The 25,455-nt window shown below is 41.6% G+C and overlaps 1 protein-coding gene across 1 annotated transcript; it reads right to left on the bottom strand.

The window, feature by feature from the left end:
• Window positions 1-7,398: 7,398 nt before the first annotated feature.
• LOC101485781 (bromo adjacent homology domain-containing 1 protein) lies at window positions 7,399-21,645 on the bottom strand. The gene is made up of 7 exons (XM_004542132.2): window positions 21,420-21,645; window positions 11,868-13,661; window positions 10,442-10,800; window positions 10,008-10,167; window positions 9,791-9,870; window positions 7,998-8,089; window positions 7,399-7,747 (listed from the first exon to the last, which is right to left on the bottom strand). Exons 2-7 carry the CDS (start codon window positions 13,639-13,641, stop codon window positions 7,558-7,560), a joined length of 2,655 nt encoding a protein of 884 aa, XP_004542189.2. The 5' UTR covers window positions 13,642-13,661; window positions 21,420-21,645; the 3' UTR covers window positions 7,399-7,557.
• Window positions 21,646-25,455: the final 3,810 nt, after the last annotated feature.

The following is a 25,455-nucleotide window of genomic DNA, read 5'->3' as shown; positions in this document are numbered from 1 at the left end:
ATCTGAAGCTCAAGAGAGGACAAGGCTGTGACAGTAGGAGTCTCTCTCTCTCTCTCTCTGTAGACAGGAGCCAAGGAGGCCTCAGTTAGGGAGAACACTTTGATGCTAAATAAACCTTCTTGGAAGATAAATAGCTCAACTCCTGTCTGCAAACATCCACCTACTGCTCTAAGGAGGAGGAGAAGATGAGTAACAATTACTGACCTGTATGCAGAGGATAAACACTGCCAACAAAAAAAGAAAGAAAAGAAAACAAACAGCAGGGTGGAACCATGCAATTTGCTGTTGCATGCAAAGTTGCAGAGACGCACACAATTGCACTCCCCAAAACAGCTTACATCAGGATACCATCCGGAGTGGCCGGCTCTGGTGTACTGTAAGGATGATGAGATTCAGAGATTAGGCAGCAGAACTTGATTAATTACAGTCATCAGGAGGACAATAAGCCGGACGTGGTAATTAGACCAATAGAGAAAGAAAGAAGAGCAGATGAAAAGCTAGTTAGGCAATTGTGTCAGGGTCTCCCCCGGTGTAAGCTGGCTTTTTGTCTATTTTGCATTTGCTGGATTGATTCTTTCTCTAGCAGATGCTTCCATTTGCTGATCTGTCAAAGCAGCTTTCTGGCTTCATACATAAAGGACAACCTTGAGTCTGCAGAATGTTTTATTTTTAATATTTGGTTATCTAATGTCTTAAGTTAATTCTTAATGCCATTTTTTGTGCCCTATGCTTACTGCTGTTGAAATAATTGAAATGAAAATCATGAAACAGTTTGACTGTGATCAAGCATAAATGGGGAATGCAGTATGTGAATGTTAATACATGGAAAACTATTTTGCTTCTTGCCCATCAGACTTGCTGCCATGGCGAGGTGCATCTCTGGTGGATCGATGCTGTTGTAGCCGAACTATATACTTACATAGGAAATCAAAAAATATTTGTTTTTCTCTACATATTCTATCACATCACATTATTGTCTTATTTTTACCCATGTATTATGTGATTCACCAGTATTTTAATATTGTACCTGCTTGATTAATCATTAAGCACATAATGTTTTGTACTTCAGTACAGTATTCGAGAGGCTAGTTTTAGTATAAATGTATTAAACAAAGAAATATAGAGGACAACAGGCTGTGACTTCATGTTTCTGTGTATGAATTAACTTGTGCTTCAATTATCAGAACTCTGAGACTGTTATGAAGGATGGGAGCTTTCTAATGATGACAAAACCATTACAGAAAACAAAGGGGAAAAGTAAATAAAACATAAGAGACAAAGAAACTCACATTTGAAGTATTATTCAAAAGTTTAAATAAGGTTTGGTGTTACTTTTGGTTATAATTACTATTATCAATTAAATGGATTTCTATAGTTTATCTGTATATATAACCTATAAATATATTTCGGTATGTGACATACCCGTGCATGTTTTTTATCTGAATATTGTAAATTCATTTCAATATTCATTTCAATTGACCAGTGATCACCTGCTACATTATCAGTAGGGTTCTGGTGAAGATTTACATGCCTGACTTCTTTGTAATAATGTTACAATTTCCCATTTGGATCAAAACAATATTTAGTACGGACCAGTGATGCAAAACTGTATATATTCTAATTAACTAATATATACTAACCTCTGTCTCTCTTCCACAGCATGTCTTTATCCTGTCTTCCTTCTCTCACCCCAACCGGTGGCAGCAGATGGCCCCGCCCCTCCCTGAGCCTGGTTCTGTTGGAGGTTTCTTCCTGTTAAAAGGGGGTTTTTCTTTCCCACTGTCACCAAAGTGCTTGCTCATAGGGGGTCATATGATTGTTGGGTTTTTCTCTGTATGTATTATTGTAGGGTCTACCTTACAATATAAAGCGCCTTGAGGCGACTGTTGTTGTCATTTGGTGCTGTATAATGAATTGAAATTAATTATATAATAGTATGGAAAAATGCAAAAGGTGGCCTTTAAAAGATGGATACGTTTGATAAATAGTGCATCCTGTAAAAAAAATGTTTCATTACTTAAAATGTTGTAAGCTAATTTTTGATTTGGAAAAGACAGACGGCAACATTTCCTTTTAACCCTTGTGTGGTGTTCGTATTTTTGTTACTCAGCCAGTGTTCATGGGTCTGGTGGACCCGCTAGAGTTTTGGCTTTCCAAATTAACACTATCAAACAATTTTATGTTAAATTACTCAACAGATGTTTACTTCATCCCAATTACAAGACATATGAACAGCAAACATGGTTAATTTTTTCCCTTTACCTTTGTTAGATCACATTTATGAATTAATGTGCTTCTCGTTTTTCTTTTATATAAAATGTTATAAATAAATCAGTTATAATCAAGTGGAGTGAGTGGAAAGACACAGCACATTTACACGTGAAAAAATAATTAATTGTTTAATTTTTCTTTTGAAAAAAACTGAACACGGGTCTCACAGACCCGAACACCATACAAGGGTTAAACTTGGAACTGACCTATCTGACTGCAGATGTGTTTTAGAAATAAAAATAATAAGATTAGCCTACAAGAATTTTTTTTGTTTTACATTCTTTTGTTTTGTTATTTTTGCATGAAGAAATAAAAACAATGAATTGACCCTGATCCCTCACATTTTTCTTTGTTTAAGATGAAGGCATCACAATTTCAATACACTGACATCAGTGCCATTTATTCCACCCTAAACTGCTTTCCGCTGCTATCTTATTCACAAGAGGTCACCATTTATTCCACCCACAGTGAGTTTTTAATATACTCTCTCGGCTCCATTACCACGCAGCCACTAGTCTTTAAGCAGGCTGGTGCACTTGAGAGGCCTCTCAGGTCAAAGTGTGCTGCTAGTTATGTTATTATGACACACTAATCGTCCTGTGGTCTGGCTGCTGTTATCCCCGCGTAACAGACACTAAGGCCCTGCAGTGTGGTGTGTGTGTGTGTGCTGAACGCTCCTAATGCCCTGAGGCCTGAACAGGGATGAAGGGCAAAGGCAGATAATGACTTTGCTGACAGAGGACATGAAGGGAGGGAAATCGGAGACGTGGAAAACGGGCAGGGGAAGGTTGAAACCTTTCGCCTGTTGTTTTCAAACTAACAGATGACCACGTACTGTCTAATCAGTGCCCTTATTAATACTTAAATGTAGAGGTCAGAGTAGGATTCGACCCTGTCTGACCTGAACACTGGTGTCACACCACTGACCTCCTGTGGACACTGTTCATCACTACGGCTCATTGGTGGAGGAATTTTGATCAACTCGGTATTGATCGCATACAGTGAACTAATCTCTAACGTCCTCTAAGGTTTGCACACAGGCAAAATTATACAACCTTGAAGAGAAACACATAATCCTGTAATGGTAGGAATCTAACCTAAATAAACTTTCAAGATGACCTCTACACCTGTCAGGTGACCGCAATTAACCTGCAATTAGTTTACAAACTAAAAGCTCTGAAATAAAAACACAAACACAGAATTTTCACAAAGGACTTAAAATTTATAAATATTCTCTGAATCGAACATTAAATCAGTCGGGATGTTATAGAATTCTTCAGAAAAACAAAATAACAAAAAAATTCCAAGAGATTTTTCAGAGAGCAAGACAAAGTGACAATAATCTGATACACACATTGCTTCTCTACTCCAAAAATATCTAGACCTTTCACTATAATTTGTAACCCCCCCACCCAAAATATACGCCAACAATAAGCATCAATACAGACCACACAGAAAGCAGAATCTCAGGGGTTGCTCTGGGTACTTTTCTTTCTGTGGACACGCTTCCTGTGAGGCATCAGCACAGGTTACTCAGTGTGTGACCCCGCCACTGTGGACGCCACGTACAAACTTCCTGCCCTGCCTTGTTGCCATGTTAAAGAAGGATGCGACTGTGCCTGTGGGGTGCTTGGAGGAAATTCACTTGAGTGGATAGCTACACACAATCTGGCTGGAAAACGTGGGGCAGCCTCCTTGCTGAGCTTTCTTGATCTAATTTTCCAGGAAGTCTCTGCATCTCTCCTAGTACTCAAAAAAAATGGGGGCAGGAAAAGAAGGAAAAGCTGCTGAAAGGGTTTAGGATGTGGCCTTGTGACTCCTCTACATGCTTCTCCAACACCTGATTCATGCCCTCTAGGGGCCAAATATGTAACAGCACATCTGGGAGAAGGGCAAGAGTGGTCATCTGATGCAGGAGGGAGAAACTTCATTTAATCTAATAATTTTCACACAGTGCCTAATTCCTGACCCTCAGTGACTTTTGTTTCAGAGGATGAAAACTGGTCCCACTTCAGCATCCGAGGGGGATCTTCTCCTTGAAACCCAGGGGGCATTCTGTCCTGTCTCAGGTGTCCCATCAGTCTCTCCCCTAATAGGACCAATCAATAAAAGCTCAGGTGACCACGTTGCCACATTCTTCCACACGGCATGTGACCTGGAAGAGTTGCCCCCCCCCCATTCTTGAGGTCAGGTTGGACTTTTTTTCTTTCCAGCATGTAAAGACGGGAATTCTGATAAAACACGTGCCCGTGTTTTCATGCGAGCGCTTTCTCCCCTGCCTGCTCGCGTGAGCTTCACTGTGGTCTCCACCCAATTAAAAATGATATAATTTAAAGAAAAAAAATTTCTAAATAATATTTCTATTGTTACAAATGAACAGAAATCTTTTCTATCCTGGAGCACAAAGAAAACAGGATATAGTTCATCAATTAGACACAGTATTTCCAAATAAGTTAAAATTAAATCTTAATATGTTTTACTAGATTTAAATATTTTTTTCTTACTTTAAATATAATCATTACAGATCTTGCAAAAATACTACACTGTGCATTGGCTGTCTGTTTAAAGAGTGCCCGGTGCTTCCTGGATTCAAATATCTACACTTCATTAGAAGTTGGCTGGATGGGAGATTTCCATTGGCCTATTATCTCCAACCTCAGGTCATACATCAGTCCCCATTAATTGTTTTTTTTTCCCCCATTTGGTCAAATTTCAATTAACATTTCATTGTTTTTGAAACTCACCTGAAATAAACAGAAAAATAATGCATATCCTCTCGATTAGTTACGTTCATTTTCCAAAAATAGCAAGTCTAAAAATATACTGCATACACCATCTTAGGAAACTGACATAATAAAATATCCCTAATAAGGAGAAATCGTAAAGTAGGAGAATATATCTATTTATATTACCTCTTTGAAGAATCTGGGGATTAATAGAAATAATAACAACTTAAAAGCAAAAACCTCCCAATAATCAGGATTTGATTTTTGTCTTGGGTCACGATTCGTGCGGCTCAAATAGAGAAAAAAAGTTCAGGATGGCTTTAGTGTGTCAAAACTTTTGCAGGCTTTACCCAACGTTGAAGGACGGGGCGTTTGCTGCGTGGGAAAGCAGCTGGTTACTCTTGATGCCGTTAAAGGTACACGATCACGCACTCCGACACCACTCACAAGTAAAAAAAAAAAAACGCTTGCGAGGTTAAGGCGATAGAAGAGTGTGGTGAGAAACCTGCCACAACTTACAAGTATCAAAATAGCCCACCTGCCCCTCCAAACCTCCACCCAAACGCCCTCCAGCTTGGTGCTACGTCTGCCCGCACAGTGGGTCAGGCCTCCATCCAGATGCCTATTTGAACTCTAATCACATTGACAGTGTGGATACATACATGTATATATATATATACTGTATAATTATATAGGTACGTTAGAGATGACTGACAAATCGGATGGAATGACTCGAGCGATATCCCATGATTCAACATGTCGAGCATCGGGTTATATGACAAACACGCTGGCTGGCTGACTTGACTCCTCTACTGGTTAAGTAATAGAAATACACAGTTTGCACTGACAAAAGCAGCCACGACATCCTCACGGTTTCCTTCTACAAAGGTACAAAAAAGACACACACACACACACACACACACACACAAAGAAATGATATACAGTGAGCCCCACCCCACCCGGCGTCAATATTAAGTAGCTGGAAGTTGAACGCATGTGTAGTAATTAAGGAATGGATTAGTGCAATAGAACAAGGAAGTGAGGACTAGAAGCGCTGACGGAGAGGAGTGAGGGTGGAGACGGGAATTCTGGCTTGCGTGAGACATCCTTTGGTTTATCTTGGCAGAGAGGGGGTATTGAGCTGTATCGGCGATCAGAAAAAACAATCGGGAGCTAATGTCATCCGCCTTTCTTTTGGAGAGAGGGTGCACAAATGCCAAGCGCATCACATCTAAGCTGACAAATTCATGCTTTTCTCTTTGCCGAGCGAACAGCCAACGAAACTTTTTGCTGTAAAAATGTACAAAAGATGTTCTCCACTATTTTCAGACCTTTTACTGTTTGTAAGAGAGCCACATAGACTGAACCAAACCCTACTTCCAAGGACTGCAGGTGCACCCTGTTCTACCGCTTCAGTGTTTGATGTGGCGAGACGTAGCTGCCTGAAGCTCTCCCTGCAAGTCATAAGGCAAGTCACAGGAGTAAATGTGAAAAAGTATACACGACACCACCAAAAACCCATAAGGGAGCCTCTTCTTCAAGTAGCTGAGATTACAGTTTGCTTCGACATCTTTCACCACGTGTGTTTATTTTTTTACTGGTTCGAATCTATCGCGAGACATTTTAGTGTCACTGGTCCGTACTAAACAAAGTTAAAAGAGCCCTGCTCTAGTTTGCTCGAGTCTAGTAGGGAAAGGACTGTCTCACGAACCCTGTTCAGGTGCAATCATTTTAGTTTTGCGCAGCTCATCACTTGAGATGAAAAGGTTTCGGTCAGTGTCAGGAGAAGAGAAGGAAGCTCCGCTTTCTCTAAAGCTGCTTGTTTTGGTTTTGATTGCCTGAAAGCTTCCTTAAAAAAACTAAACAAAAAAAAAAAACATCACACATGGCGACAGTTATCCATTCACCCCGGAGTCACACTTGCTCTCCATTCTCTCTGACACGCACGCGCAGACTCATGCGGGTTCGAAATCGGGAGAAATGAGACGACACTCTCTATTAGCTGCTCCTTCACTCTCGCTGCTTGAGCACCGTTAACGCCGAGCGGACAGCGCAGGCCTGTGTTCCCCAGCAGCGCCTCTGTGCCGGACCATCCCTGAGCCACTGGCTTACAAATGGAACAAACATGATTGTTGTGCTAAGACGCTTGAGGGGAAACACAGTCCTGACAGCAGCCCAGCTCGGCCTGGCGTTCAGCAATTCTGGCAGGGAAGCGATTGGAGGCTGAAACCTCAGAGTGTGGTGGAAGCTTTTAAAAAAAACAAAAACAAAATCTGATCTGAAGAATGAATTATCACTCCTTTCTCTTCCAAAACCAAAACCAGAAAACATTGGTGCTCTGTCTACCACATTCCAGCTAAAGGGATCTGTGCTTCGTATTGGCCCAATAGACGACCTCACCCCATCACCACCCCCTTCCCTCTGATTGTGAGGTGCTCACTGGATAAAAACAAAACAAAACAAAAAAAGTCCCTCAGCCCCTTCACTCCCTCTTCTTTGTGCGGGATGGGGCGGTGCTTCATTGACGATTAATTCAAAAGGTGCAACAGCCCTCCACCCTCTACTGCAGATTCTTCAAGATGCGACCGTAACGAAAATCGTAGACGTGCCGGCAGAGATACACCAACTCGGGGTCGACGTCTGTGGGCACACAGCGGTGGGAAGGAGGGGCAAAGTCGGGGCGGCAGGGCACCATACTGGCACTGCCAGGCGGGGCACCTTCAGCACGCCGCTTCACCAAGGCACAAAATCTAGGAAGGGAGAGGAAAATTAATTAAAAGGCAACTTTCCTGCTTCTCTGCCTTCATTTTCTTCTTTTCACAAAGGTTATCACGGTAAGTGTTCATGTTCCTGCAAATTCATTAACAGTTGTAGTGTCACCAGTGTGTGATTTAAAAAAAAAGCTTCCACGTGTCGTCAAAGCTGAGCTGTTCATTTCAAACTTCAAACCTTGTGAAAAGACTTTTTCTTCTAGCAACAATTACCGTGTTCGTTACTTACCTACAGTACTGGGCTAGTGGGAGAACATAGCATCTGTCTTCTATGCAGGCCACGCTATTTTCATCCTGATGCCGAGAGGCGAAAATCTCATTCTGAAATCAACAGCAGGTGTGAAGAGTCACATCTCTGTTAAGCGTTTCCTATTGTGCTCGGCGAATAATGACAAAATTACACTTTTGTACTAAGAGCACAGTGGGAACTATAATTGTTCATTAGCAACAGGATTTTGCCTTTTTGTTTCTACCTTATGTACTGCCAAAGACACACACACAAAATCCTGCTCTGTTCAACACGTGCCATTGTAAAAAGAACATTTCTAGAAGTAAAATCGTTTATCTTTCCTGTTCTTGGCTTGTGCACGTCTGAGGTCAGAGAGATATCATTTTTGGGCTTTATGGTCAGACTGAAGAGCAAACTAACTATCCACAGTTTCAGGGCAGAGCAGCGACAGTAGCCTCCTCATTGCACATAATTTTCTTACACATGTTGCACGACCACAAACTGTTCCATCGATAAAAACTGCATTATCTTTAAACAAAGTGATAAAAATTAAATAAAGAATAAATTTCATGGCTGCGGTGGTGTGCAAAAGTCTTGGGTCACCCTTCAAGAAGAGACAGACTTTCTTATCATCTTTTAAAGTGGTCTTGAGCAACAGTTCGAGGCTTTCTAAGGATCTTTCAAAGTTTTCTTTGCTTTTTCACTCACTTTCAGTCCAGTCCTTGTACCTGACCATTTTCAGTAAATGATTAAGGTTTTTTTGTTTGTTCACACTGACCTGTGAATGATTCAAGCATAAAAAAGACACCTAACTCAAGGGATGAGCCTGTCTCGAGTCTGCACATAGCAGACAACTTAGAGAAGCACCAATTTTAACATTAGGCACTCTTTTACTATCAGCCTGCTGCAAAAAAAACATCATTTGCTTCAATTTCTTTAGCTGAATCAAAAGACGCCAAAGATAAGACAGCTGTAAAACTGTATTTTTGCACCAACAAGATTATTCCCAAAGAGCTATTAGCTGAACATGTGACACATGTCAGCATGGTGTGTAGTATGCCTTTAAAAGATTTGAGGAAACTGGACATGTATCTGAAAGCCATGTCCTTAAAAACTGGAAAAAGACCAGACTCAGGACCCGAGAGATACATCTGGCCCTTCGGTTTTGGGGATCTTGTCATAAATGATGGAATTATGAACAGAAATCTACCATACAATACTATCTGGATTGGTAACTGTTTCTTTTTTCCATGAAATGATCCCAAACACGCTGCTAATGCAGTAAAACCATACACAGTGGAACACTGTCAGTCATGGATTGGCCTCCCCAGAGCCCAGAGCTAAACATTACTGAAGCAGTGTGGGATCACTGTAACAGAGTACAGAGAATAAAATCAGCCAACATCCAAAGAAGAACTCTGAATGTCCTTCAAGAAACCTGAACTATTATCCTTGCAAATATTTCAATAAACTGCTGCACCAATGTCCCATTTTCTTAGCTTAATATATAGAAACGAATAGTGGCTCAAGACTTTTGCACAGTGCTATACTTTATATATTTTGACTTCATCTATTCTTACACACAACACATAAGCGCACACACACACACTTCATGATGTCATTTTTTTCCTTAGAGGATACTGATTACGTAATCCTTCGCTAATGGAGTAAATCAAATAAAGTGTTTTTATTTGATGAATGTTGATTGTACCTTCTCTTGTCTAACATACACACAGATCTGTGCTGTTACTGTTTGTCTGCACAAACATCTTGGCTCCAAATCTCTGCCTCACCTCACAGTGTGTGCTGGGATCTCTGCCTCCCTGTGTGTGCTCAGGTCGGTAGTACCAGAAAAGACTCATCATCAGCTCTCCTGAGGGATCACATTAAGACACACACACACACACAGAGGTAAACAAGCTTGGCCATATGTTCCTCCGGTCATCCATCAATACACATGCACCACTGTATCGCATCATAATCTCCCCCCTTCTCCTGATCTTTTTTTACCTGTTTTGGGGTCCTCCCACAGCGCTGATATCTTGGCAACATATGGGAGGGATTTCTTCCTGGGGCCTGATCGTAGCAGCACAGAGTCTCTCACACGTATCACTTCACCGTCCCTCTCGACTCCTTCGTAACATTGCCGCAGGGCCGTCTCATCCTCTCCCTGAGACACACACGAGCGCGCAAACACAATAAGGAAAGATATAATTCTCATTATAAAGACAAAAAGGAATCTGTCACACAAAGCTGTATGGTCAAAACACAATTAACTTTTCCCTCAAGAGACAATTTCTTTGTCCTTGTGGAAGGCAGTTGTGTTGATGCTAAGGTTTCCACTGGTCAGGTATTTGGAATAGAGAAGGTTTTCCTTCGTTCAAGAAGCTCTCTAATATGCTGATCATCTTCATCGTACAGAGATGGACTCTCAAAAAACCTACCGCGATGAAGACCTCCCTCTCTGTGGGCATTCCAACAGGTAGCCAGCCATTAGTGGCACGTCTGCGGCTGACCCTCTTTTGTTTGGTGCTGCTGAGGCTTGGCACAGATGGCGACTCCTTTGTCGATAGCTGTGCGCGGCCCACGGACAGAGAGTCACCGGAGGGCTTGGTGCTCTTTGGGCACTCCTTGGCTAGCTTTAGCCTAGCCTGGGGCTGGTCTCGTCCAGACAGGTGGTTCAGTAGGTGGGGTTTAGTCTGCGTGGAAGTGGGCACGCTGGACAGAGGGCAGCTGGACATGGGCATGGTGGGGGGAACCAGAAGGGAAGGGTTGTGATCACCCTGAGGGGAGGGGTAACCCTCTGAAACAAAAAGGTGACAGTAACAATAAGCAAAGGAACTTCTGAACCCCATCAAATGGTAGATGACACAGCTGGCTACTTATCTTTAGCATAAGCCACATGAACCTTAAATTATATATACACACACATAATTTAAGGTTCATGTGGCTCATGCTAGATAGATAGATATATACAGTGGAACCCCGACTTACGAATACCCCGTTTCACGAAAAATTCAAATTACAAAGGGACTGAACGGCAATATTTCTGTAGTAACGAAATCCGCTGGCTCTGATTGGCTGAGCCTACAATGCCCACAAAGCCTTCCGAATCATGTGACAACCCCTCGGCTTCCGTACTAGCGCTTCGCTGTTTCACTTGAACGACGTATTGTTGTTCTAGTTAGCAATTAGCCTATAGCCTATCGTTCAGCATCGCCTCACTCAAAACGCGCAATGGGTGCTTCGATTTACGAAAGATCTTCAGGAACAAATTAATTTCGTAAGTCGCGCGGTTCCACTGTGTGTGTGTATGTATATATGTGTGTGTATATATATATATATATATATATTTTATTTTTTTTTTTTTTTTTTTTCTGCTTAAAAGTAACCTGCTTCTTTTATCAGTCTAGCTACGTACATGACACATGACACATTGTAACCGAAAACTTTACAATAAGCCTAAAGCTCCTTAGCCACACACATCTAAAGCAGTTACCTCATTCTGCAGGCAATTTAAAAGCTCATGGCAAAAGACAAAAAAGGACTACATAAAACAGAAAGGCTCCACTTGCTTGATTTCACAATTGGCTTGAGGCATATCATTTATCAACAAAGGACTCTTCAGAGTCTTTAAGTAATAGCTTTATGTCTAACTATTGGAATAAAGGTTTATTTTATAATACTGGCAAAGAAGGCTAAAAAACAGCTAAATCAAAGAAGTGTTATCACAAAAGAACTTGCCATCATTGTGAGCAAATCCTCAAGTGGCCTCAGAAAACCACTTAAGACGGTGATAATTAATAATCAGCAATTAATACTGAACATTTATGAAACCAAATCTTGGGGCATGGGGGTCAATCCACTCACCTGTTTTGATATTGTGCGTGCATCCACTGCATCCTGTGCTAAAAGAGCAACCCCTGCTGGTGACAGGAGCCATCGCTCTGTAGGTATACCCACTAATCCCGCAGGCGTCACCGTAACAGGGTGAAGCCACAGAATTGCAGTAGGCGGGGTGGGCTAGTCCCGATGTATGTGACACCTGCTGCCCCAGCAGCTTGGAGCCGCTCATTCGGCTAGGGCACAAACTAGATGGGGGCAAGTTAAGAGGTCGCGGGGCCATGGTGGCTGAAGTTGTTCCAGTGTGTGTGGGGTGGGCGATGTGTACGTAATAGCTGGAGAAGCAATGGTCGGCGGTGCAGAGGCAGGGGTGAGGGCTCAGGGTGAGCGCTGTGTGTGGTAGGGAATGTGTCAGCGATGGTGAGGTTACTAGGCACTCGCGCTTCACAGGGCTCATGGCTGAGTTAAGTGGCTGATCGTCTGATTCTCCATAGGGTTGCTGGCCTAAAAAGAAGGCCAAGCCGTGACAGTAGTCCATTGAGCGCTCTGCAGGAAAGCAGTAGTACGGGCTCAGCTCAGTCTCCAGCTGTTCCTCTTTCACTTTCTTCAGTGGGTATGCTAGCATACTGCGTGACTGGTAGCCCGGTTTTGTCAGTCGATGGGTGCAGCCACCCGTTTCCCACTCCACCTTTGGCTCAAAGCCTGCCTTCTTGCAAGCTGTGCAGCCACTGTGCAGGGGAGGGATCTTTTTCCCCTTCTGCTTTTGTGTGCGTCCCTTGTGCTGAAGTTTGGCCCTCGAGTGCGACTTTTGGGTCGGGCCCACGACGGGAGCCTTGCAGTCTGAAGTAACAGTAGCTGTGGGTGCAGCCTTTGCTCTTTGTTTACTGGTAGCAGAGGAACTGGTTAGCTTCAGCAGGGCTGCGGCATTAAGTCCAGCCAACCGTCTGGGTGCAGGAGCGTCAAGGCACTCCTGACTCATCCCCAAACTTTCATCCCCTCGGCTAACTTTGGCCCTCTTGGCAGGCTTAGAGCTTTGGTACGCTTCAAGTTCATGAGATGTGGAGCCTTTAGTGTTGGTCCCTCGCAAAGCCTTAAGACCTCCGCAGACACCACCTCTCACTGGATCTGCATCCAGGAAAGCCCCTGCATTTATGGGTTCCTCCTGTCTCTTGGCCTGTTTGGCTGCTGGTTGGGGATCAGTGGCTCTTTCTAGTAGCAGGCTGTTTACCGCCTCAGCATTGAGAGAAGCCAGTCTCCGCTTGCGTGGCTGAAAGACTCCCAACCGAATACTCTTGCTATAACTTCCACTGCATGATTTTAATTTGTTTTTTGGTGACGACTTCTCCTCTTTTCCGTCACTGCTTTTCCTTTTTTTGGACTTGGATTTGTGAGATAATCGTCTGCGGCCATCCTTTCCTTTCCTTTCCTTAGACCTCTGCTTTTCACGAATGTTTTCCTCCAGTCGGGTCAGGAGGACATGGCAACTGAGTCCTTCACTTTCTGAATTCCCAGCCCTCCCTCGCAAAGGGTACATTTTCCTGTCCCGTTTCTTGACGTGCCTCCGGTCCACCTTTCTTTTCTGCTCTGATCTTTCTGTTCTTTCCCTCTTGTCATTCATCCTCTTGGCCATGTTTCTGTCTTTTTTAGTGACCTCGCTTATCTTCTTTGTCCTGCCAAATCGCAGCGTGCGCTCAGGCCAGGCGCCGTCCATGGCACCACCATGTGGCCAAAGGCAGCTGTTGTCCCACCACTCTGGACTTTGGTTGTGCCCAAGGGAACCCTTCTGCCTTGCGTGAGTCATCACATGCTTGTCTATGTGGCCTAGAGAGAAGAGATGAACAAGTGGTCAAAACTCCACTTTTGTGCTGATTTTCTACTCTTACACAACAGATCTCAACCAATCCCTGGCCTTAACTCAGTAAGGGTTAGTCGTAGGGTGTCGTAGTATTTTAACCACTTTCTAAACAAGAATATATTTTAAACAAAGTCTTATAAAGTATTGTGCAAGTCTTAAGCCTTTCCTCTGTTATATTATGCAGGAGAATTGGAAATAGGTGAAACAATTTATACGAACATGAACAAATCTGGTACAAACACCTTTATTCTTCAACATAAGCTAAACTCTCTTAGGCAAGCTTTCTTATGGTTTCTTCAGACTTCTTCTTGAAGGACGTTCAAAACTCTTGTTTGGCTGCGTTCCATGTGCTTTTCAATCCAGGTATGCTTTAACTTCACTGGCAGTGTGTTTGGGATCATTGTCATGCTGAAAAAAAGCCATTTCCAATCAGATGGTATTGCATGGTGGATTCAAATCTGATGATACTTCTTCTACATTCATAATTCCTTTTGAAATTTTTGACAAAATTCCCCAAACCACTGGCTGAAATTCAGCCCCAAACCATGACAGAGACTCCACTGTGTACTGATGCCTGTAGACACCAGAGTTATTATAGTTTGTATTTTCTAATTAGGTTTGATTTTTATTTAGTTTTGATTTTTGCTTTTAATTCGGTTTAGTTTCAGCTAGTTCCAAAAGTGAGTTTCCTCATTTGAGTTTAATTTTCGTTGTGTTACAATGTTTCGTTTTAGCTTAGTTTCTATTAGTTTCAGTGTTAATTTTAGTGTTATTATTATTGTATTGAGGGTATATGGTAAAGGCAAGATTTAGGAAACTCAGAAACACTATTATATTAAAAACACTGAATAAAAACAAGCCTCACAGTCTTCGCAGAAATCCAAAGTTCCAATAAATACATCCATCAAAGCCTCATAAGGCAAGTTTTGATTAAAGCTTGACCAACCTAACAAATACCAAAACTAGGGATATTTCTATTTTATTTTCCTTTTTTTTTTAGTTACTTTTCACTAAATAAATTCAGTTCGTTTTAATTATTTTCAAATGTCTATTTTTTTTTTTTAATTTTAGTTAGCAAATGTTTTTCACATCTGGTTTTAGTTAACTCACTGCTGTACCTCTCTCCTGAACTCCTCTGTACATATTGATTTGGGCCAAAAGTTTTACATTTGGATTCCTCACTCTGTAAGACCTGTTACCACTTGGATAACATGACACAAGAACTTTAGTCTTCTCTCTGTTTCCCTCCTTTAAGAACAGCATCTTGACAACTACCCTTGCACTGACATCATTTCTGATGAGGCTTCAGTGAAAAGTAGATGGGATAAACTGAAGGGCCACTGAAGCACCTCTCAGGTCCTGTGTCAGCTCTTTCTTTCCTGCTTCTTAAGGGCACGACCTCCATCTACTGTAGACACATTTGCCACTTTTTATTTTGCCCACCACTTGTCCAGTTTCCTCAAACACACTGCACTTTTTAGCCAATAGTTCTTTGGGAATCACCTTGTTGATTTGAAAATACAATTTTATGCCTGTCAAACTGTGATATCTTTGGCACTTCAGCTACTGGGAACAAATTATGCATTTCTGCAATAGGCGGCTAGTAACAAAGTGCCTAAAAGTACAATTTAAAATTGGTTCTTTGCCAAGTTGTTATGTGTAGACACAACACGGGTTAGGGTGTCTTTTTTAAGCTTGAATGATTCATAGGTCAGTGTTAAGAGGCTAACAAAACTTTCTCTGAAAATGGTCAGGACTGGACTGAAAATGAGTGGTGAAACAGTCAATGTCCAAAAAAAAAAACTTGCGAAAGGCCAGGTTTAAAAAAAAATGACAAGGAAGTCTGGCTCTCCTTTAAGGGCAGCCCAAGACTTTTCTACAGTACTTTACATGACCCTTTACCTTGTAGTTCTTAGTTAGGCTTTTCCATTTCGGCAAAAAATCCATACAAAAGGGCGAGTGCTACCACGAGGCTATCTTTGCCCAACAATATAGAGGTTACTAGTGACATGGTGGATATTGGGAGGTAGCTCACAATATAAAAAAGACTTCCCTGTCAACAGTAATTCAAATCATTTACCAAAAAAACTTTAACTGGATCCATAGAGATCTATTTCAGCCCTTGAGTTCTGCCACATTGCGCGGTCAGACCAGGCAGTGTTATGCTGTGTAGTAGGGATGACACTGAGACCAAAGATTACTTCAAATGTTTTCAACAGTCATAACTTAAGACGAGACAAAGCTAGACAGGATATAAAAAAAAAGAACCAAAAAACCCAGCAGAAGTCAACAAGCCACACACAAAACAAAGATACCGACTATCTTGCATAAGCCCTCAGCTTAGATTTAAATCCAACATCTGATTCAATACATAAAGAAACTTAATGATGAATAGATTCAGCTGAACGGTTTTGTAATCAGATCATATGGCAAGCTGCAGCTTTTGTGCGTGTGCCTGGGATCTTCTCATTATGACGGGTTTGTGTCGCACTGGAGAAACTGATGCACTGTGCCATTCATTCACTGTGCTCATTGCCTTATCACCACATGTACACACAGCAGGCAAGCAGCAGCTTGTTAAGGCCAATTGTTTAGTCTGCAGTGTTTAGTCTGGCAGGAAAATGTCAAAAAAATCATCTTTGACCACAATAAGTGCAAGTGAGAGAAAAATAAGGCAAATAAACTGAAGCCCATTTAAATGTGACACTTTTAGCCGTTTTAAATTGAATGGTGTCCAGCTTCCCATTACTTTTCTAAGCGCCCGTGTTATGTAAAGAAAGAGAATCTTTCCATCTGCAATACAACACAATATGTGATGATTCCCAAAGCCCACCGTGAAATCATTTAACAATTAAACCTAATTAGCATCAGCCAGAAAGTGTTTGCGGAAAACTCTCCCTGCGCTCAGCGTAAAACTGCAACACAAACAAGCAGAGAGTGACTCACACACTGTATGTTTGCGTTTTAAAATAATGCCCGTACAGAGATCATTACTTTTCCTTTTTAGTGTTCGGGGAAAAGGTAAAGATGCACGATCGTGTACCAGCTAATGAGCCGGGTTAAACTTTTAAAGACCAATATCTCCATTTAATAACCCTGCAGACACATTCTGCACCGCGAGGAAAAGAAACCAAGACACAATTAGAAGTTTTCCATCATTGGGCGTTCTTTTTTGTTAATCAAATAAAGGTTTTCTTTTTCCCGACCCACAGGAGCTTCTTGTCCTACACCATATTTTCCATAATTAGCTATAATCGGATAATGAAATCCTCCTTAATGACGATTGATACGCATATTTACAGCTGCTGCTCATCTCTCCATTCTCCTCGCTTTAAAAGGTGCAAGGATACTGGCTTTAAAGTTTAAACATTTCCCCAAATGAGCTTTAGATCAGAATGATTCTATTGGTTACCCGCAGTATTATCAGAGTTAAGCTTTTTAATGTTTTCCCCAGTTTATTCTACATGGAGCCAAACAGGCATCTGTTCAGATGAGTGTGCCTGCGCTCGGCGGCGAGAGGCCTGATGGTTGATGCAGATTTCTCTGCGGTGCGAAAACGTTCGAGGCCAGAAACTTCTATCCCAATAGATGACTCGCTAACAGTAGAAACCCGACAAGATTCTTCTAACATGTTGGATTTTGTCGGCCACAATCTGACTGGGCTTGCGCAGCCTCAAGGCGGTCCAACACTCCAGCGTGCAAGAGATCCTGGCAGTATCAAATCCGATTTTAGCTCAAGGGCTAATGAAAACTGAAGACAACTTTCTGACTCAGTGATTAATGTGACATTAGAGGAGTTTAAAACATTTCCATGTTACACTCCTCACAAAGAGCTTTTGTCTTGATAAAAGTTAAAAACCATGGGCGCGATAAGCTCAGATATGGCTTGTGTTTGCGTGTCTTCCCAGTCTTTGCTGTGGCAAAGGTTGCTTTACTTCAGGCTGAGCTTATCAGACAAGATGTAATCGGTTTAATGGTGTTACCTTGCTGGCTGAACCAGAAATTCAATACCTGAAAGACAAACTTCAAATCTAAAATTTGGTGGTGCTGTTACTTCATATTTGATTTGCTTTCAAGATTTTAAAAAATTGTTAAGTGTCACTAAACCTGTTAGAATGAACGATCTGTCGGAGTCCAGATTAAAAGCAAAGCATTTATCCTGATTCTGCAATTTTTCCATCAGATGTGGGGTCACTGCCGAGAGTTGTAGGTGTGGAGACGCTGCAAGGAATAACCTGCTTCATATTATCTTGTGCAGCAGCCTTCTGGCAGAACGGCAATTTGGTTCTTTAAACACAGTTAGGTCCGGTGATCCGCAGGAAGTAATTTCACATCTGCTGGGAGATCAATGACCCGGCACTCCATCTCTAATTGGTTATAAACAGATCATAAGATCCTCTCAGCAATTATACAGAGAACACACCAGGATCTTTTTTTTTTTTTCGTTTAATGATGAGACATGCATGATTTCTCAGGACTCTTGTGGCTCTGGGTGTAAAAGAGCAAACCAGATGGCTTTTTTTGTAATGATGATTAAACAGCATCAAGCTACACAACTGATATCGAGTCAATAAGTGTGAGATATGCGTCGGCCTCCAACATCAACCGTTATTAATAAACACAAAGCAGACAAAAGGCTAAACGACAAACAGCAAAGCGTGTTAACGCTGAGCATTAAAGTTCACTTCTCAATTTCCTGGAGCACAAATGCGAAGCAGTGCAACTGCCTCGCCGTATGACTTTGTTAATCCTAACACAAACCCAATCACAGGTGAAAAGCTGAGACCAGCTTTCAGAATACGACGTGAAATCTGATAACTCGCCACAAGATCACACCAACCTGACTCAAGGTTAAAATCAAAGTGGATCTCAGTGTGATGAAAGACCAGAAAAAAAGAGCTCATCTGTGGGAGTAACACCATTCTTTACCCTCGATGTAAACATAAACTATCAATGACTAAATAGTTAAATACTACTAAATATGATGCAATTGTAAACAGATACAAGTGTCTGTTAGTATAAGCTCCTGTGATACATACAGCTGGGCATAAACAGTTAATAAATGTTTCAAGAGCAATAACAGTATAAGATCATTAATAAATAACTATTATAGGATATTTATATGTTGGGTTATTGCTGCTTCACAGCTTGCTATAAAGTATTCATGAGCATGTTGAGCAGATTTCTGAGGAGTCTGATTGGCTGGGAACATTAACTTTTAGCAACCAGTTTAACTAAACACCTTCTTTTCTCTGTGTATATTATTTGACAAGTCAAATGCCTTAATAATGACTTAAATAATAATTACAGCTGTGAGGCCGGTAGCTCGAGTCTAAGGATCTGAGCTGTGAAGGGGTAAAAAAAAAAGAGAGAGAGAGAGAGAAGACTGCAGGCAGAGGAACTACAACCAAAGTTGAGAGTGTAAAAGTGAGGAAGTGAGAGAAGAAGAGAGAGACATCTCTTCTGTGAGGGGGGGGGGCAGTCTGTACAAGTGTAAAAAGGACAGCAGAAAGCCTCGCTGTTCTGTTCTACAGACTGACAGCAATCTAAGAAAATCTCTTCATGAAAATCTTTAAACTTGTCAGGATTATAACAACTAGTCCAGCCTTACAAACCCCAGCCTGTGCGGCTTGATGTTGCCAAGCAACTCAGACAGAAATTCAGCAGCGCTGGGAGTAATTACGGCGTTTAAAATAGAAAATCCAAATTAGCTATACGTGTAAATAAATGAATAATATTTATAGTTGGATTACATGGCATTTTATGTGTTAGTGGCAATGCTAAAAGCCTCTGAAGTGTGCCCTTCAAGTGTACACTTGAGAATAACTGTCATGCGCTATGAAAGCTAGCCAAAGCATCACTTTTTTATCCCTAAGGGCCTGAGACAGGGGTGGGCAATTAATTTTCCCCAAGGGGCCACATAACAAACTGGGACTGTTGTGGAGGTCCACACCAAAAAGCTTGCAAAGGCATAAAAATAATATTCAGCTGAGCTCAGTTTGGCTTATTATTGGTGTGTGTGGAGGAAATTGTATCCGTTACCTTGGCAAAAGCAAAAACAAAAAAACTAATGAAACCTTGAGTGACCATCTATTTAACTATCCTGCAATATCTTGAAAAATCTTTGTTTTTTCTGGCCCAGAAAAAGTGTGACTGACCCTTTTGCACTAAAGGCAGTTCACGCTGTGTTACACAAATCTATTTCCAGCCACTTGAAAATCTGCCCATTGTTAAAACTGTTAAAAAAGTCATTTTATTTCAGTTCTAGAATTTTTTCCCACCCTTAGCTGTAGCAAAACCTTCTTTGGGGGATGCCCTGAAATTTCTGCTGGAAAAAACACACCACAAACATAACAGAGGAAATACAGCACTAAATAAAAAAAAAAGAAAGCTAAATAATCAAGCTTTTAAGACCAGTTAGTGATTAACTTTAGCACAATAATATTTTTGCAGCACAATAAATGAAAGAACCGGATTCTGGAAAGGAGAAAAGTTCAAGCACTCTTCCCTTCTTCCCCTGAAACTAACTCTTGGATAAATTAAATTTTAAAAAAATTACACTCCTCTTAAAATTCACGCTCCAAACATTTCCGACAGTCCCCCTTTTTTCCACCTTTGCAATGAAATACTTCAAAATTCTCGCCTCTTCAAATTCAGGGGAAAGAAATCACCTCGTTTTGGATGAGCAACTCAAAGCTCAAGTCAAAACAAGGACACTAAAACGGTCAAAGAAACATTGCATTACAGCCGCCCAATAAGGCAACACCAGATAGGACACACCTTGCAGATCACTTGGTTACCACAGTTGTGCTGGGCACGTTCATAAAGGGCTCATCAGCCTGCATCAAAACCTGTAATTACACCTCTCTCTTTTATTTAAAAAAAATGCTCTTGCCTTGAACTTTTAGGCAGAGCCACAAAACCCCACAGAGCACCCATCAAAAATAAATAACCAGCTGGGTAAGGTGGCTGCTGGGATCAGACTGAGAGCTTCTTATTTTACATTTTCCGTGTCGGGGCCGGTGGTGACGGGCAGGTTCAACACGAGGCGCTGACATGATGGGGGTTTTTTTAGGGGGGAGGTTGGGGGTTGTTGTTTCAAGAAGAGATAAAAGCCTGAGAGAATCTGAAACATTGCGTTACTGTTTTGGCTTTCTTCCGAGACAGTCGGAGCTTTAACACCATTGGCAGGGATGTCGAGGGCGGATTGCTAGATATGCATGCCTGGATAGATTTGTAATAAGTGCGTTAATATATATATATATAAAAATTTATATACAGTGGCCGTGGAATACAGTATGATGGGATACAGTACAGCCTGACGTAGCTGCCCATCTGAAGTAGCCAGCCAGGCTCTAAATACGGGTTGAGGAAGGGAGGGGAGTGGAGGGGGGGTTGCTACCAGAACACACAAACCAAGCAAAAATAAAGGGCAGTCACCCCTCCTGATCACATTTTCTGACCGGATTCCCGATCAGCGACGCGGTGGCTGTTCCCGATCCCAGTCCTAGCTGAGAGCTGTGAGGTTATGGCACGTAGCAGCAGCCCCGTGTGTCGCTTCTGGTGCACGAAGCGAAAAAATAATAATAATAAAAAAGGCTTCTGCGCTCCTTCTCTGGACGGCTGGGCAGTCGGAACACAACTTCAAACATTCACAGCCAGATAGCACCCCCTCCCCAAAAAATACATGTGTGTTTAAAAAAAAGATCGAGGTGGTAACTTACGGCTCGCCGCCACGCTTCCTCCAGCAGAGCCGGGAACCGTCGAACAAATCTGCGGGGAAGGACGGACAAACGGACGGATAGTCGGGGAAGAGCGAGCGGGTGGGGGTGTGGGAGGGCTGGGGAGGGGAGGAGAGACGGAGCCGGACTGGTGCGATGGCAGAGCTCCGTAACTGGGAGAGCTGGGTAGGAGTGAAGCGAAGAGAAGAGAGAGGGGACGTTCAGTGGCGCTGCCTGTGAGATGTGTGCGTGCTCTTCCTGGTTGGGTTTCCACCGATTGGCAGAAAGTTAATCTGAACCAGTTCCCATACGGACCAGCCTCGCTCGCCACCACCCCCCCCCCCCCCCCCCCCCCCCCCTCCCTTCTTCTCCCATGTCGGACAAACATGCAGAAAACTAAATAACTGCAGTACGCGAGGTAACTTGGGTCCATTACATAAAACACACAATGAAAAGCGATGGACGTTAGGCTACTGCCGCCCCCCTCCTTCCTCCCCACTATACCACCGCGCGGAGCCTCACCCCTGTCATCTTATCTTGACCAAAACACGCCAGACTGTTAAAATACGTCCAGAGACATTTCTCATTAAGATTGAACAAGGACGTGGCCATGAGTCAACAGTGTTCCGTGTGGTGGATGTGAGATATGAGGTTTAACTGAGGTTCTTTAAGTTATGGAGATGTAAAGGGGATTAAACCCGTCTAAAGCTCACTTTAATTCCCGACTTTTTTGTATTAAAGCAGTTTTTATTAACATGCAGGCTTATAAGGTTCAAAGTTAAACTCCACTTTGTCTACACAAAAATACATCTTTAAATCAAGCTCATGCAGGACCTTCATTTTTCATTTAATTGTCCATAAAGAGCTGAGACCAGAGAAGCCAATTAGACTGCAGTGGGTAACACCCATCTACCTTCTCCATAAGTTTGAAAACTTCAAAAAGTAAGGGGTACCCTCTCTGCTTTTTTGCCCCATCTCTGTCCCTGCTGTCATGGGGGAAAGGGCAAAAACAGAGAAACAAACAACCAAGGCACCAAACACACACCTGAATCCTAACAACACAAATCTGGGTGATTGAGGATGTTTGTTTGTTTTTATCTGTTTTTCCACCTTTTTCAGCTACTTTTCTCCCTGGTTATCAAATTTGTTTTTTTAGTAAGCATCCATAGAGCAAACACATCTCTTCTGCAGTCCTTTGTGAAACTCAGCAGTTGAAATGGTGGCACAAGGGTTAAATAATATAAAAGTACAACACCTGATCAGTCTGCATCTGGTGCACCGATATAGCCTCTTTACACTCACCCTGATGTGTATGTCTTTAAAACTGCAGGGGGAAAATCAGGCATGCTCCAAACGGGAGGTCCGAAGCTCAAACGGTGCTAAATGTTCCACCCACATGTTTCTTCACTTCTAGGAAAATTTAAGCAAACTCCACCATGCACAGTTACGGATCCAACTATAAGCACATATACTGTCATTTGCAGACAAATTACTGGAATACTCTCAAATCTATCTCACTAGACTCCTGCATTCAAAACTGAGACATTTATATTTGAACTGACTGATATGTATATGTGTTACCAGTGTAAGCTAAACTGTTAGATCAAACCAAGGTCATCACATGAACACGTGAGCTAGTGCATTTTTAAAAAGTGCAGCAGCAGGTTTTCACATAAAGCTAATCTCTAGTAGTGTAAATACTTATTTAAAAAAATTAATAATAATAATTAATTAATTAATTAGTTGCTACATTTAAAGTAAGCTTGTCTGCTGATGAGCTTATACTTTATGTGTAAATTTAAATAATTAAACTATAGCTGGGAATTAAACTACACAATTAAAATGTTTTTAAATTATTTTTCCTTTCATCACAGCCTCAAAAATTATATCTGCTGCTCCCTAGCCCCTTTCAGATATTTCAATTATCACGACACACTTTTATTAAAAAAGCAGACTCTTCATTTTTCTATTAATTTAACGAGTGTTTGACTGCTTAAAAACATAGTTCATCTATTGTTATTTTATCTGTCTGTACAGAGTGTCTGCTGGTGTGTTTTTCTCCTTCCACTGAGGCTCCAGAAAGCTTAAAAAACTGTTGAATTATTTTTTTTATTTTTGGTTATGCAATCTGAAAGAATCAGAACCTGAAATAAGAGCACCTGCTTTGCTACTTATTACAAACAACATACTTATTTAATGGCAAGAAATGGTAATGAAAGGCTGAATCACACACACACACACACACACACACACACACACACACACACACACACACACACACACAGCAAGAGCTGAATACAAAGTTATTACATCAATTGAAACCCTCTACAGGAAGCCTGTCACAGGCCAGTCTTTCCATTGCTGTAGAAAAGTCGAGTCAAGTGGCCGTCACATTGCGCAACATCAGATAATCAATACCTCAACTTTTCAAGAGAGGCTTATCCAATCAGATGCACTGTTCTTTAAAAAACTAATCAGGTATCATTTGTCAGGAAGACAATTTGCATTTTCTAAAAGCCACTTGTGGAGAATGAAGATTTGATTTAGAAATACCGCTCGGACACAGAAGTAAAACCTAAGAAGGTTGGTATTGATTGGTTCACCGGAGGGAAAAAACAGCACGATCATCCACTGGAGACTATATTCAAACACTTTCTGTTTAAAAGTGAGTAAAGTAACTTTGAGTTATTTTTAAAGCACTTTTAGAGACAAGAAACAGTCACTAAGTGCTTTACAGGGGTAAATCGATTAAAGAAAGTAAACACAAAGAAGCAGAAAAGGTTAGTTATTGGTCTCCTTTTGGAAAATGGAAGCTGTGGTCACCTTAGGTTTACTAAAAATCAACTAAATTCTAACTGGGTGGTTTTTTCAGCAAACAATAAAGCAGGAAAATGCCAAGAGAAACCTGCAGCTCCTTTACTGCATAATCATATCCACAGGAATTGGAAGCAGCGGAAGGATTCAATACCCAAGGCCGGCATTCTGCAAGAACAGCGTGCAGGTATGTGTTCTAGTTGGGTGCCATTTAATTTCACCATTTTTATAGCAATGAATCAAATGCATCCTCCAGAGCAGCAAATGAGAACGCACCATGAAGGATTTAACCACTAGCTAGAGCAATTGATAATATTAGCTGGACATGTCTTTAAGGGACTGTGGGAGAGCAGAGCAGAGCTAAAAAGAAAAGTCAGTACTGGACATCCAACAGGTGGCCAGATACGTCTTACATTATGAATTAACCAAGTTGAAAAACTTTTTAAATCAGGCACCCAATTGAATCACGGATCTCATAGAGGCAGACAGCTGCACACACTGATCCTTGCACCCATTATTACTTCAAAAAGAAAAGCTCACTCCAAATATGTGACCCCAATTTGAGTATGCAGTTAAGAAAATTAATAGATGGACACAATATAGCCAAAAAAGCCATTTAGGACTATTTATTAACAATGATGAACAAATGGACCAAATAACGATCGGATGCTGCTTTTACCATGGCGACAGCACTTCTCCAGATCAAATGTTAAAATTGTCTTAGATGTTAAGGCTCAAATCAAGTAGAGTTCAAAGATGAAGAAGCTGAAAAGGCAGAATTTGTGAAGAGTGTCACTTCAAAGTTACAGTTTTGGTTTGCTCGCTCTCTCGTTCCTTTGAACATATAATATCTACCAGTCAGAGTGGCTTATGAAGACATAGCAAGCTGCACTACCGGCAGCTATTACAAATGTACCTGAAACTGTAAACAGACACATCCTTTTGTCAAAACACTTGGCGAAAAAAATAAAAATTTTAGTTTAAAACCATCAGACTTAATGTTTTATTATGCACACTGGTTCAACGTCAGTTACCCTTACAGCCGAGTGCAGAAAGCAGATTTAGTCGGTCCTCGGTGGTTCAGTAAACAGAATCAAAAGAGCTCGTTTGAGTCCGTTTCACTGCGGTTCTTTTCATTGTATTGGTGAGCCTCAAGTACAGAGATGGAGGCCAATTATTGAGCCAACCCAGCAAACTACTTCATCTTTTTACTCTGACTGTAAGA

This window comes from Maylandia zebra, linkage group LG15 (genome assembly GCF_041146795.1).
Source record: "Maylandia zebra isolate NMK-2024a linkage group LG15, Mzebra_GT3a, whole genome shotgun sequence".
Taxonomy (NCBI): domain Eukaryota; kingdom Metazoa; phylum Chordata; class Actinopteri; order Cichliformes; family Cichlidae; genus Maylandia; species Maylandia zebra.
The sequence above is the reverse complement of the archived record's forward strand: the minus strand, read 5'-3'. Positions and strand labels throughout refer to the sequence as shown.

Bases quoted from the DNA above. Each gene is read 5' to 3' on its own strand.
- LOC101485781 (XM_004542132.2), bottom strand. From the start codon at position 13,641: ATGACTCACGCAAGGCAGAAGGGTTCCCTTGGGCACAACCAAAGTCCA. The intron at 10,168-10,441 runs GTAGGTTTTTTG...TGTGTGTCTCAG, and splicing joins AGAGGGAGGTCTTCATCGCG to GGAGAGGATGAGACGGCCCT. The intron at 8,090-9,790 runs GTGAGGCAGAGA...TGTTGATTTCAG, and splicing joins ATCCCAGCACACACTGTGAG to AATGAGATTTTCGCCTCTCG.